The sequence below is a fragment of the Anarrhichthys ocellatus genome, unplaced genomic scaffold (genome assembly GCF_004355925.1).
Source record: "Anarrhichthys ocellatus isolate YVR2014 unplaced genomic scaffold, GSC_Weel_1.0 scaffold953, whole genome shotgun sequence".
NCBI lineage: Eukaryota > Metazoa > Chordata > Actinopteri > Perciformes > Anarhichadidae > Anarrhichthys > Anarrhichthys ocellatus.
Genome location: NW_022280927.1, coordinates 1 through 15215, shown reverse-complemented (window position 1 = coordinate 15215; position 15215 = coordinate 1). Strand labels below are relative to the sequence as shown.

The 15215-nt window shown below is 43.5% G+C and overlaps 2 protein-coding genes across 4 annotated transcripts; one reads left to right on the top strand and one right to left on the bottom strand.

Annotated features, from left to right (window-relative positions):
* Positions 1-73: 73 nt before the first annotated feature.
* Positions 74-3308, bottom strand: LOC116377153 (serine/threonine-protein kinase NLK-like; the record flags this gene model as incomplete). The annotated part of the gene is made up of 3 exons (XM_031838721.1): positions 2778-3308; positions 1738-2601; positions 74-297 (listed from the first exon to the last, which is right to left on the bottom strand). Coding segments are annotated over exons 2-3 (598 nt in total), but the record flags the coding sequence as incomplete, so codon positions are not given.
* Positions 3309-4192: 884 nt separating this feature from the next.
* On the top strand, positions 4193-13847 carry nlrx1 (NLR family member X1). Of its 3 annotated transcripts, none has more exons than XM_031838723.1 (9): positions 4193-4377; positions 5102-5150; positions 5734-5846; positions 6626-7019; positions 7793-8024; positions 9627-10794; positions 11546-11729; positions 12238-12333; positions 12936-13847. In XM_031838723.1, exons 2-9 carry the CDS (start codon positions 5134-5136, stop codon positions 13024-13026), a joined length of 2295 nt encoding a protein of 764 aa, XP_031694583.1. In that variant the 5' UTR covers positions 4193-4377; positions 5102-5133; the 3' UTR covers positions 13027-13847. The 3 variants fall into 3 exon arrangements, with proteins under 3 accessions (XP_031694583.1, XP_031694584.1, XP_031694582.1); XM_031838724.1 differs by having other exon boundaries at positions 4193-4422; positions 6629-7019; XM_031838722.1 differs by having other exon boundaries at positions 4193-4422.
* The last annotated feature ends 1368 nt before the right edge of the window (positions 13848-15215 follow it).

Sequence of the window (15215 nt, the reverse complement as noted above, 5' to 3'; positions counted from 1 at the left end):
AGACAGAGGGAGAGAGAGAGAGACAGAGAGAGAGAGACAGAGAGAGACAGACAGACAGACAGAGAAAGACAGAGAGACAGAGAGAGAGACAGACAGAGACAGAGAGAGACAGAGAGACAGAGAGAGAGACAGACAGAGACAGGTCTCAGCATCAGCTGTGTACTGACGTTCTCATGTTTGAAGAAGCTCAGCATCTTGAGCTCCCGAAACACCCTCTTGCAAGAAACAAGGTTTTGGAAGACATTGGGCATCTTTTTGAGGGCGACTCTCTTTCCGTCTCTGGGGTCCGTCACTGACCTGAGACGACAAACAGGGTCACTGATGACATCACCACCAAACAACTACACGTACAACCACTCCAAGCAAGCCAACGCAAAGACACAAACAGAAGCACATTTGTGTTATTATTTCTTTAAGCATGTTGTACTGAGTCAGTGTGTCCTCTACTGTAGACTACCTGTGTCATCACACTGTCCCAGTCAGGATGCTCGTAGATATTATTATAAAGAGACACAATCTGAATGACTTCAGTGAATAACAGTTTGAAGGTTTGGACTTAAAACGTTATAATTATTCTTCATTTTGGATCCTTATTGTTACTATAAATAACCTCCCAAAAAGCTAAGAGACAAATCTTGAATAATTTACGATTTCTTCGTCTGAACATTTAATTCTACTGGAAATGTCTGTAAATTAAAATAACCAATTCAGAAACCTGTTATTATATTATATATTTGTTCATAAATATATGAAGTTATGACGAGGACCTGAACATGGTTTGTTGTATTCTCTCCACGTTGTTTTTATGCTCATACTGCTTATGAAGTGTCGTACCAGGTCAAACTCACATCACCAATATACACATCTCCATGATATTTGGACAGTCAGGGTCCCCAGAGGACAATCCCCAATCAGTTTAGTCCCCACCCCTTTTCTTTGGCATCGCTAAGAGACTATTTCCAATTTACATTTAACAAGTTATCTTGGAAACTAAAAGGCTGAAATGCCATGAAACATGCTGTGGATATTCATGGTCCCCAGAGAATGACTCACAATGTCTTCGTTGAACCTTCTGACCTTTTGATGCTCATTACATAATCAAATGGACGAGGAGATATCTTATAGTTTAGTCAGAAACAGGACGAAGATGAAGACACACCATCATTATTCAGTGTGTTCTGTCATTTGAAACCTTTTTCTTTGAAGTGTTTAGAGATGAAAAGCTCGTGAGGAACTCAGCAGCTTTAAAGTAAGCGCTCCGCACTCTGCGGACTCTTCCTGCACAACCTCCAGTGAACCGGTTCAAATAGGATCAGTGAAGGCGAACAGATGGCAGCGACTCCCATCCAAGGTTTCACCACCACTGTGCTGCACACGGCCTCAGAGAGACGGCCTCTTAAACACAAGTGAGTTTGTTTACTGGAAAACTCTTTCGTTCCGTTTATTTCTTTACCTCCTTTTTAACATGCAGAGATTCAGAAAGTGCATTGACTTCATCACAGTAAGCGTCACCAGTTCTTTGCTGGCTGTTGTGCATTAACTTAAACGATTTTAGAATCCAGTGTACACATCAGCTGACAAAGCTTTCACGAGATTCTTTCTATATGAAACTACAGTTAAGAGACAGCTGTGGCTGCCAGATGCACGACAGCCAGATCTACACGTCTTTTAGTAAAATGTGTCCAAACATGCCGGACTGCTGGTGCGGTCTGTTGTTGTGGTGGTGCAGGAACTTACCAAACGACCCCAAACGCTCCATAACCGATGGGCCGGTCCAGCTCGATGTCCAGCTGCGGCTGCAGGTGGTGCGTGTTGTGCTGACGGTGATGGTGAGCTTTGACCGCGGCGGCTTGGACCCGGACCTGGGCTGCCGGTCCGGGGGCTTGTCCGGGTGCAGGAGACGGGAAGTAGGGCTGCTGCTGACCGGGATTGAGCATCACCGCCGCGGCTGTGTGGCTGTTGTTGTTGTGGTGGTGCATGTGTGGAGGCGGGAGGTGAGGGAGCTGGTGGTGGTGCTGATGCGGGTGATGGGCGGCCACCGCTGAGGAGCCACCGTTGTAAGCGGCCATCATTTTTGTAACATTTGTAGCCGTCACGCCGCAAAGAGCCATCCACTGATGATGAGGATGAACTTATAGGAAGCAGACCGGCGGGTTGAATGATCCAACACCTGCTACGTTGTGTCCAGTGTGCCTCCTGTTATCATAATGACAACAATCGGACCCACTTCGTCTAGATTAATGCTCCCTGCATGCTGACGGGAAACACATCATCATGCAGCAGGCAGAGATGAGTCTCAAAGATCTGCAGGATGACTAACCAAACTAATATTGAATAAGAAGAACAACCCGCACCCCCCCCTTCAATAAATACAAATAAACACTAGATGTCCCTCATGGTGGTCCCTCCCTCCCTCCAGATGAGGTTCAGCCTCCCGGTGTTGGTAGAAGAGTGTGATCTTAAAGCGGCTCACATGGGAAGCAGCGCATTCATCTTTCTAACTTTGCCACACTGGTCCAGGTGCAGGTGCAGGTCCAGGTGCAGGTCCAGGTGGCATCTAGTACACCAAACTGAATCCTCCTCCTGCTCCTGCTGGTGGTGCTGGAGGTGTAACAGAGTTAAAAATGTACTTTATTATTTCCGATTTAATTTTGTTTGTCATTTAACGATCCTGTGGAGTTGTGTGAATATGTGTGGATTTTATCTTTATGAGTTATTTTTAATTTAGCATTATTGGTATTTATTTATTCATGTTTCCTGCGGAAATGACGTCTCACCTCTTCTTCCTGAAGCTTCGGTAGTCCCGTTATCTCCTCACAATGGTGTTTAGTAATGTTGAGAGTGAGCAGAAGTGCAGAGGGAGACCAGAAGAAGTTAATACGTGCGTGTGTTGTTGTGTTGTCTTCTGCAGCAGCAAATCAATGGTGGAGAAAGCCTCCTCTGAGTCGTCTCCTTCGATGCCCCCTATATCCTAGTCGGTTCCACTAGTGTTAGTTTAATCTCCGAGCCGCGATTAACGCTGCTGCCACAACAAAAGTAGAGGCCTCGGTCCTCCGCTCCTCACTCATAATATTATTACAACCGAACGAGCCGTGCGCGCTTACAAACAAACCCCTCCATCAATCCGGCGAAGCTTCGGCCATGATTTATTGAAAAAAAAAAAAAAAGAGAACGAGATCTGTCAAACGGCTGGCAGGCTACTTACTTCCTCCATCGACATCCGGGTACTTAGCGCTGCCGCTCATAAGCACAACATCCACAGGCACGCGAAAGCTTCTTCTTCTTCTTCTTCTTTGAGGTGTAGTGGCGGTTGGCAAACGATATATTGGTGCATTACCGCCACCAACTGGTCTGGAGTGTGGATCAGGATGTCTAGTACTTACAGTTTAGTTAAAAAAATATATATATATATACATATATATATTATTTTTTCAATTAAAAAAATTAAATAAAAATAAAGTAATAATAAATAAAATTATAAAATTATAAAATAAATTAAAATAAATAACATTGTTTTTAAAAAGCCATGATGGAACACACTCTTTTACAGTAGGTGGCAGCATCCAACTTCACAGTTATCTTGTAGTCCACCAGCAGAGGAAGACAGATGAAGTATGAAGTATATTATTTAGTGTCACGTTCAACACCAGTAAAACACTTAATACTTCTGCCTCAAGTTGAGCAAGAACACAATCAAATCAAACACACAAATTAGAGAAATGAAAAACAAAATAATTTAAAATATATGTCAAATACAAACATTACAGCAGGGCTATCTCAAATTAACTTAAAGCTATCAAATAAAGAAAACTACTTTTGAGCGTTCTTGTCTTTAACAAGTTTATTTTGAAATTTGATTTAGTGGCCCAACGGTGGAATTACAACTTCCGGGTCGGTCGCGTGACTCCAAAAGACTAGACGTCTGTAACTGAGCGGATAATTATTTTTTTGAGGTGAATCAACTTCCCAACATGAACACAATCCATAATTTAAATCATTAGATCCTAAAAGTTATTTAAAAAAATATCTAAAATCCAGAGTTATTTTCATTCCTCCGTTCATGTCAATGAGAACGAGGCTGGACCAGAAGGCTGGGGGGGCGTGGTTAAAGGAAACATTACTGCGCATGCTCTATGGGCCCGTGGGAGGATCCGGGTATTTTTCATCTGAAGTTTTTCCACTCGGAAGCCGGAAGTTAAACTGTATGTGCTTCATTCGCCACTGAGGAGCTTTTCATAGGAATAAATCCAGTTCTGTGTAAAGCTCCACGGTCACGTCACAGTGTTCACTGAGTCTCAGAGAGAAAGAAAGGAACAAGAATGAGAGAAAGTACATAAGATAACGACCAATGGGAGACAAGGACGCTGAGACATTTGGGTATGCACGCTGGATTTAGCTGAGTGACATTTCAAGTGTCAATAGGTTAGTTCCTTCTTTATTTATGTTCTTATCAGACATGACTTTATACGGTCTGTATGGAGCAGCACAAATACATCAGGAGGCGTGAAATGTCACGTCCTGCTCTTGACTTGTTGACGTTATGTAACATATCCTTTATGACTCCATAACTGTGTGCAGACTTCCAGGAGTGACCTGCTCGCACTTGTAGTGTGTTTGTCCTAAATATTCTGCACTGTCTTTAGGTGACTAGACCATTAAATAGTTTGTAAAACACTTGTTGTTACAGTGTTGTTAAACTGCATTTAAAGAGTTTTGATGTATTTAAAGAGAAATAACAAGTCAAAGTCCCTGTAGAGGCTGTAAAGAGACACACTGTAGCTTTAAGAGGAGACTACATGTCCTTTAGATGGTGTTTCAGAAACGTTATAATGGATGCTATTTATTTAAACTTTTAAAAGCTTCTATGAATTTTTCATATTCTGTTTAAATTCTTCCCAAAAACACACATCATGTAGTCTCTATTTCCTCTGTCTTTGCAGGTGCATTGTTACATTTTTCTCAGCGTGTTACAGCCTCCAACCGTCATCTTCTTACCTTTGCACATGAATGTGTGCATGCATGGGAATAGTGCTCCACAGCGCTGCTAGTGGTCAAACACTCAACGGTGACCTTTAAGTTCTTTTTCTTCTGTTTGTCACAGAAGCGGACGTACAGAGGCAGCACAGCAGCAGCATGAGCTCACTGCACAGGTAGGTGACCACATGCTTCTGTGTCTGCTGTGTGTGTGAACGAGCAGCTGTTTGCTGATGCATTCAACAGATTTATAAGGTGATCATGTGACATTGTGAGGGACCAAAGATGAATGATTAATATCAAAATGTGAGGAGCTAGCGAGACGTTTATGTGTCCCAGGTGGTGTGGGGACATTTTATCTTTAAACAACTGTTAAAATAGATATTTGATTATAATACATCAATAAAACTACTAATGATTCAATCAAAGCAAATACACTAATGTATTCCCTATTCCTTTGAATGACAATAACACTTGGAGCTTCCTGTGTTCATCTCAGAGCAGTCGTAGTTGTGCGTGCGTGTATAAAAGCTCAGTGCTTTGGAGGTATGTCAGCGTACCTGTCTTAACCTGCACACAGCCCAATTAACAGCAATAAACTACCACGTGATGCAGATCTAGGATCAGTGTGAATAAGCCACACTGTGAGGACCGTTGGCTGTTGACTGTGGGAATGAAGTAACCTTTCCAGCTCGTCTCTGTGGATTTGCATCTTGTAGAGATTGTGAACCGACCTGCATGATGTGTCCTGTTTTGCAGACAGCTGAGTCAGCTGCTCGGAGCATGGAGGAGGAAGAGGAGGGTGGAGGTTTCTCTGTACACTGCCACTGGTTTCCACTACAGGACCTTCTGCTCCACCACCTCAGGACCAGGTGCTCAAAGCTTTCTCTCACACAACCACGACACCCAAAACCTACCGACGGGATTGAAAAGCACGTTGTATTTAAACAATCACCAAAACTACACCTTTCATCACAGCCAGAAGCTGTAAAAAACATCATCGTCAGATTTTCATCTTTCCGACGGTCCTTGAACATATCATGTATTAAGAAAGCTTCCATCAGAAAAAGCAGCTGTAATGAAGCTTAGAATTGTGATATTTCATCAAAAACATTTTATTCTCATTATCTGTTTCGTGTGTTATTGACATGAAAAGTGACAGTGACGTCTCTCGAGGCATCTTTCCCTTCATGCCTTTATAACTGCATCATCTATAAGCTTGCTCTGTAAATATATTATTTAAAAAACACACATATAAACTACAGAGAGCTCCGCTGCCACCGTGTGTTTCGCTGTCTCAGTCCAAAGCAAACAGAGAACTGTGGAGACAAAAGTGTATTTGATTAGAATCACAGGCTCCGCCTTTAAATCCGCTTTTAACTTAATGTCTTATTATTATTATTAAAGATTCTAAAGCAACCAGTGACTTGTAGTCCTGGGTGTGACTGGACTACAAGTTAAAGACATAGTGTCTATAGAGACAGTCAAACACTAAGCACACTGAATATATAAAATACACAATATATATATACAGCAAGATAGAATATGCAACAATAGAGATCAACCACAGAGCGAATCAAATCTATTATAGTTCACTCAGAGCAGCACTCCATCAACGTCTCAAGAAGTCCTCCTTTTGTGTCTCTTGCAGCAGATCCCCTTGAGATCCACAAGAAGAAGGTCATCCTGTGGTTCAGCCACCTTCCTCAGGAGGAGAAACAGTTTGGAGGTTACTTCAGCCCAGAGACCATGCATGTGGATCCACTGATCCTGGAGAGAGAGGCAGAGGAGAGGGCAGGACAGCTCAGTTGCTCTCTCCAGACCCAGACCCCCTCCAGCCCCTCTGTGACGGTGGAACAGCTGTTTGAGCCCAGCGATGCCTGGAGTGAGGGCCGGGGGCCCAACGTGCTGATGTATGGAGCTGTGGGAACTGGGAAAAGCACAGCGGTCCGGAAGCTGGTGCTGGACTGGTGCGCTGGCAGAACCCTGACCCAGTTCAAGTTGCTGGTTCCTTTCTCTTGTGAGGACCTCGGACAACTGTCAAAGTAAGATGATCCTCTAATTTTTCATCGTTGTCTTATGTCACATAACTGATATTTTGTTTGGAGCCGCATTATTTTAGTCATTTCCCTCAGAATGAGAGACAATCAAGACCTATCTACCTACCCACCAAACGACAGACCGACCTACCTACCTCCCTCCCTACCTACCTCCCTACCTCCCTACCTACCTACCTACCCATACCGACAGACCTACCTCCCTACCTACCTCCCTACCTACCTCCCTACCTACCTCCCTACCTATCTACCTACCCATACCGACAGACCTACCTCCCTACCTCCCTACCTACCTACCTACCTACCCATACCGACAGACCTACCTCCCTACCTACCTACCTCCCTACCTACCTACCTACCTACCCATACCGACAGACCTACCTACCTACCTCCCTACCTACCTACCTCCCTACCTACCTACCTACCTACCCATACCGACAGACCTACCTCCCTACCTACCAACAGACCGACTGACCAACCAGCCGACCTATGTACCGACTGTCAGACCTACCTACCTACGGACCAGACTGATCTACCGACCCGACCCTACCCTACCCTACCCGACCCCTACCGACGACTTACCTGCCATATCTACCGAACCTACTTGCCTACCTACGGATCGGTTTGACAGTCCTACTGACCGGACCGATCTACCAACCGACCTATACCATCTACCTTACAGACCGCTGCTGCATCACACTGCTGTTGGAACAGTGTGTTGGTAATAAAGTGCACAAAGTGATGAATCCCTTCCTTCATAGGGTGGTTTCCTTAAGGGACCTGGTGAGCAGGAAGTACCTCCACCTTAAAAAAAACCCCTTGTTGAGTGGGGAGGGAAACCAGGCCAAGGACGTGCTCTTCGTCTTCAACGGGATGGAGAAGATGAATCTGGATTTCAGAATTGGAGCCACGGAGCTTTGCAGTGATCCTGATGAGGCGCTGCCTCCAGGTGTGGTGGTGGTCAACCTGCTGAGGAAATACCTCCTGCCTGAGGTAAGGGACAGTCCACCATCACCAGCACCGCATTCGTCTGCCTCAGACTGCCATCTCTAACGTTTCTGAAAAGTTAACCTGGATGTCTGAAGGGTTCCCTTTCTTAAGCTGAGGATGTGAGTAATGCTGCTCTCCTGGAACCTCGTCGTTAACATCATGAACTTAGGCTGGAGTCCACATCTTCCTCAGCTCCAGACCTTTATCTTAAACAGACAAGATTATAAAGCTGACCAGGTATTTGACCTCAGCGTTCAGCACTCAACAGTTTGTGAAACTCTTTGTTGTGGACACGTTTTGTTTGGCAAGTACAGAGGATACTTTCATACTCCTCCCTGCACTTTCATTTTAGGCTTTTAAAGTGAAACATCTGCAGGAAGTGCTGAGTTTCACTGACACTGGCTTAACAAAATAGTTCAAACATTTTGTAGTTTTTGTTACAAAATGAAGTCAACATTGATGTTCTGAACCTAACCAAATACTTATGTTGCCTAAACATAACTAAGTTGTTTCCTATGAAGACAGAAGTTTATTTTGAAAAGACTGTGTTGAAGTAGAGAGCAAAAAGTTGACCACGTGTTGCTGAACGTTTGTAGGGAAACGCACAAAAAATGAGGAGTATGTTTTGGTTAGATGATATACGAACCGTTGTCTGAGGACATGTTGATAAAGGTTGGGTTGACAGGATGCCTTCAGGCTCTGCTCGGTGAACATGAGTACTGGCTGAAGGTACATTATAACGTGATCATGATGTGTTCACATGTCATCTGTAAAATGTAGTTTTGGTGATAAACTAGAATAAATCCAGTAGTTTGAAGGAGATGTTTTCACATGAATATAAAATAGATATTAGAGATGAATTATGAGCTGTTTAACTTCCTAACACGAGCTCTAAGAACATTATTATACTTCAGTAAAACAACAAGATGTTTTTCAATCATAGAAAATATTTACATAAAAATACAACATTTATTTGAATTGTGGGTTTTCTGCAAATAACCAATATAAATGACAATAACAAAGTAAAAACATAACATTTTGAATGTTTTACGGTTTATACCTACTTTGAGAAGGTTGAACTTATTACCAGTTTACCCTTTCAAAAGCATTCATATTGGAAAAATGAATAAACCTCGATATACCGTGACTGATATGCTGAGTATTACAATATCAAACATTGCAATTTATTACCTATTTTCAACTGCAAATTATGCAGTTTGTCAACATCTGTTTTCTCTGATTGGATAAAGTTTTCAGTCCACTTCTAATCGGCCTATAGCCAATGAACTGAAATATATGTTATCACCATCAACTTTTTACTTTGTTTAAGTCATTTTAGTGGTGCTTTGCATAAAAACACACAATTCAATTGATTAAGAAATACAATATTGTAATTTAATTGATAAAAGAAACCCGGACTATATAACCACAGTTAAGGCCAAATCGTTTAATCACGACATCTGCAATTACGAACTTGGTGTTCGTGTATCGATACAATATTGCGATACTATGCTGTATCGATTTTCTTCCCCTGATGAAGAACATATTTATTGAATCCTTGTTTATTTATGAAGTGTGTTACTTGGCTGCTGTATGTTTTCTCAGGCCAGCATCTTGGTGACCACCAGACTGTCTGCCCTGGACCGTATCCCCCAGAAGTATGTGAGTCGCTATGCACAGATCTGTGGCTTCAACGACCCGGACCGCCAGCGGGCCTACTTCAGCAGCCGCCTGTTGCAGCAGTGCGGAGAGACGGGCCAGAACCACGAGGCCCACACTCTCATAGAGCTGCTGTACCTCAACCTCCAGAGAGAAAGCCAGCTGGCTGCAGCCTGCTTCCTGCCCTCCTACTGCTGGCTCACATGCGCCACCTTACACTTCCTCCATTTCACCGACGCCAAGGCGCCCATCCGCACGCTGACCGGCATTTACACCAGTTTCCTCCGGCTGAACTTTGGCGGTGAGGTGCTCGGCACGGGAGAGGGATCCAATGTGACCATTCAGGAGCACCACAGCTCTCTGATGCTGTACGTGGTCCGTACGGTTGGGAAACTCGCGTTCGACGGCGTGACGAACAAACGCATGTCGTTCTCGGAAAAGGAGCTGGAGCAGTGGATCGGAGGCGAGACCAAGACGGACGAGGAGCTACGTCAGCTGGCCATGTTCCGGACCGACGTGCTCGACTTCTTCTTGGCTCCCAGTGTGGAAAGCGGCAAGCATTTAGCAGAAGATCCCAGTGAGAATGATACGAAGCGGTACGTGTTTGCTGTCCCGGCTATGCAGGAGTACCTGGCGGCTCTCTACGTGGTTCTAGGAGAGAACAAATCAGCTCTGGAGAAGCTGACCACTCAGGTGTCTGCGGCCATTGGTCAGGCGAGTGAGGATGTCAACGCCCTCGTCAGCATCCTCTCGAAGTTCATCCCCCTCCGAATATTTGCCATATTCAACCTCCTTAAGCTTTTTCCAAAGCTCTACGAGAAAATCAGCAGTCGCAACAAAAGCAGCATTGCCAGAACCATGGCGGCTGAGATGTTCCGCACTGAGGACAGCTACAACGAGGACGTCCTGGACCAGGTGGAGCAAAACCTCCTGGGAGTCCACGGCCCGCAACCGGAGCAGTGCAGTGAGAGCCAGCCTTTCGAGCTCTTCCCCATCTTCATGGGTGGACTGTTGCATTATGGCAACCGTGTCCTTCTCCAGCAACTTGGGTGCAGCATTCAGAGCACCACCGTGGCCCAGATCACACAAGCCCTCAGGAAGTACCTCGTCAGAGGTAACGTATAAGTTCTTTTCAGTCCTGCTTTACAGTGTGCTTTGTTTTTCATGTTTGAAGAGCTTGAACTGATCTTGGTTTCAAATATTACACACCCACTGACTTTCATTTGATATTAATGATGGTCTTGTTAAAGTTACAGTCAGGAACTTTTACCTGGTCCTGAACCAGTCTCAGTTTAGTCCTGATCCTCTATGAACCAGTCTCAGTTTAGTCCTGATCCTCTATGAACCAGTCTCAGTTTAGTCCTGGTCCTCTATCAGACCTCCATCAGTACAGAGACCATCAGAGAGAAGATGGTCTGTTTCTATAGAGTTATTCTTAATGCTCGTCATCGGAGCCACCGGGTCGGATTCTGGTGAAACCAGATGAACTCATGCAGGTTCACCAGAAACTCCTTCAGCTCAGACTCCAGCAGAGACCGGTCCACCGCAGACAGACCCAGATCCTCCAGCAGAGACCGGTCCACCGTGGACAGATCCAGATTTTCCAGCAGAGACCGGTCCACCGTGGACAGATCCAGATTTTCCAGCAGAGACTGGTCCACCGTGGACAGACCCAGATTTTCCAGCAGAGACCGGTCCACCGTGGACACACCCAGATCCTCCAGCAGAGACCGGTCCACCGTGGACAGACCCAGATTTTCCAGCAGAGACCGGTCCACCGTGGACAGACCCTTAAAGTTCCTTATTTTGTTTTTGTTTTAGACAGAAATCTTTATGAATCTCTCTTTTCTGTTATTTAATTCTAGAGCTCAGCAAGCCACAGCCGCCAGAGGAGCTGATGGATCTACTGGTCCTTCTGTATGAGTTTCAGAACCCCAGAGTGACTGCAGAGGTTCTGGCCTCGATCAGAACCATCAACCTCACCAACATCCGTATGACACCACTCAAGTGCTTTGTACTGAGTTCTGTGCTCTCGTGCACACCTGCAAGGTATATGGATTAGGGATTTACTGATAAATGTTCAGTATGTTGGGTTTAGTGTTTTATCATTTTGTGGCGCTGAATTATATGTTTATTTCTAAATTGCTTTTTATTGACAAAGTGCATCCAAAAGAGGAAAAAGAAAATCCTTCTGAACTGGAGCTGAAGATTCAACTATTGGCCTGAGTCTGAGTATAACCGGCTGAGTCTGAGCGTTACCGGCTGAGCGTTACTCACTGAGTCTGAGCGTTACTCACTGAGTCTGAACATTACTCAGAGTCTGAACGTTACTCACTGAGTCTGAACGTTACTCACTGAGTCTGAACGTTACTCACTGAGTGAACGTTACTCACTGAGTCTGAACGTTACTCACTGAGTCTGAACGTTACTCACTGAGTGAACGTTACTCAGTCGGAGCGTTACTCACTGAGTCTGAGCGTTACTCACTGAGTCTGAACGTTACTCACTGAGTCTGAACGTTACTCACTGAAAGGTGCGTGTTGGTATCTTCCTGTAGTTATCACCTTGAAGAGATGGACCTGTCCTCCTGCCTCCTGACTCACAACATGCTTCAGATGCTGTGGCCGGCCTTCAGACACACACACAACCTCAAGTGAGACAATCAATAACCCTTCTGTTCTGCTTTGCAGTGAGTAACAAAGGAAAATATGTGTTTTAGTGGATGATGCTGAACATTGTCCATGTTATACTAGTAAGAAGTTCCCGGTGTTGGTTGAACCGCACCAAAGTAAATACATAAAAAGATCAGAATCCAGATGGTTTGGTAATTCAGATCTGAATTGGTGAAGAGCTCCTATCAGGCTCTGAGTCAACCCATCTGGTTGCTGACTGTTAGCTCCTGATGTTCACTTTGAATTATACAAATAATCACAATGGTAGCAGTGGGCAACATGACTAAGGGCTGGTCCCAGCTCAGCCTGAGGCAGCCCTTATGAGGTTCATCACGCTTACAGTCCTGCAATAAATCCTACCTTCATGAAGGTTTTAATTCTTAGGTGTTGTTGTTTTAGAGACGTATTGATTCATCTTTACTATCATAATGGAGGATGTACTTCGTGGTGCTGTGGTGTTAAACTCATAACTGCTGTTTTTAAATGCATTTAGTTGACTTTGGATGACTCCCTTGCTCGTCTAGCATGTGAATGCTGTGTTTGTGTTGTGATTGTTGTGTCTGCCTGTCTCTGTTGTCCTCAGTCTGCAGTTTAACAGCCTGGGTCCTGAGTCCTGCGTCCTCCTGAGAGATCTGCTGCTCGACCCCATGAGCTCTATTAGATCTCTACAGTAAGACCACACCTTTATTCATGTCTTTACTTTGATCTCTCAGTGGCTCCAGGGGGAATTCATTCCATCAGCGCGGTGTCGTTTCGTGTATGGAGTGACATTATTTTAACAAATGCATGTGTATCAGACAGCTGTGTCTGTCTGAAACAACCTGCTTCAGCCTCCAGACTGTGGAAACGAAGCTCAGAGGAGATTCCCTCTCACCTCCATCGTAGCTAACTTCAGGGTTTAAACTGTCTGGTTTAACCGCTGCTGGTAAACTAGACTCAGTGCACCTGCCTGACACACAAAAAACAAAATCTCAGCATTCACAGAAGACACTGTACAACTTTGGTGGTGCGAAACATGACGAGCAAAATCAGCCTCCTGCTCCTTTCAGCCAGCAGAAAGCTTTTATTGTGAAGCAGCTGGAGGGAATGCTGATTAGTAAAGCTTTGTTTAAGGATAGTTTATCTTAGGATCACACAATGAAATGCAACTCTCGTCCCTTTTGCTTCACAAGCAAAGCAAAAGACAGAGACATCAATTGTGTTCGTTCAATAAAAAGAGAACATATGGACATATGCAGCACTAGGGAGGAGCTTTAAACATTACAAAGAAAAGAATGTCCAGTTAGATGAGCAGCAGCACACCTCCAACACGGAAGCAGTGTTGACATTTACCTTCACCAAGACATCCAAACCTAGTAAATGGTCCAAAACACAACGGGCCTCATCCGAGAACATGTTATTATCTCAACTTTCTCTTTTTTCATATAAGAAAGTAAATCACTGACGAACGAATGTGTGTTCATACGAGTTGTTCTAGCATGAGGCCCAACAAGTGTACCGATAATACATGTTGACACAGTTTTCCTTTGAGTATATTTGTGTGTATATATATATATATATATATATATATTAGGGGTGGGAATCACCAGAGATCCTGCTATACGATATGATCACGATACTTAGGTCACGATACGATATTATCACGATACTGCGATATTCTGAGTATTGCGATAACATAGTCCTTTATTGCGATTTATTACTTTTTTCAACTTCAAATGATGTCCCCAAAGGAAAACTGTGTCAACATGTTTTATCTAATGAGATAAAGTTTTCAGTCTGTTCATCTCACTTCAATCATTTTTATTGCAGTAAAATAGGATTGTCAAGCAGACAGACTGACCAACAATGTCATAAATGTTGCATGAACCTGACAAACTGAACTGTTTGTATTACTACACAGTCCAACTTAACTAAATGCAAACGTGTGGACTCAGTATATGAACTATAACTTATATAAGTAGGATATTAGAGTTATATAACTCAGTATAACTTGTGATGCGTGGAAGTCGAGGGCAGAGAGACAGTTATGCGCTGCACTCTCCCCATGAGTCTGGCTACTGTTGGCAGATTTAACCCCGTTGTGAGGCCAGATGTCTCTATCTTTGTTTTGACCAACTTCCTACCAGTCATGCTGACCCGGGACCTTTGCTGACCTCACCAGAAAACAACTCAGCACCATCTAGTGGACTGAAAAAGCAATTGATTTGATTTTTCAAAAAAAACAAAAACATTTTTTTAAATTGTTTTTAAACAGTTTATATAATAAAAGATCGATACTTGGCATCCGTGTATCGATACAATATCGCCACGCAAAATATCGCGATACTATGCTGTATCGATTTTTCCCCCACGCCTAATATATATATATATATATATATATAAGTGCTGGGCAAGTTAACACGTTAATTTAACGCATTTTTAAAATTTATTATAATTTTTTTTTTTTTTATTGAAAGACAAGAGACAATACATATACATAACAACAAGAGGATGACAAGGACAGTGGGATAAAAGCCAGCAAACATCCTATAGTCAGTCATGTTAGTGCACCTATATGCTGAAATTCACGGTAAACGCATTCAAACGGCACAGATCGGGAGCGAAGGACTTTGAAAGTTAGCGGAAAGATTAACGTGATACAACATCCGGTTTCTTCAGACGAACATCCGGTTTTCAGAATAAGATGCCAACAAAGTATGAATTATATTCACATTAAGTATAAAACATGCTACCTGCATCTCGTGAACCAAATGTTATTGCCCTTTTGTTCATATAGCAGTACTTTTAAAATAAAAGTGCGCAATACACTACTTTTGAATTCATTATTGAACTTTGCCATAACAATGCGATTAATCGCGATTAA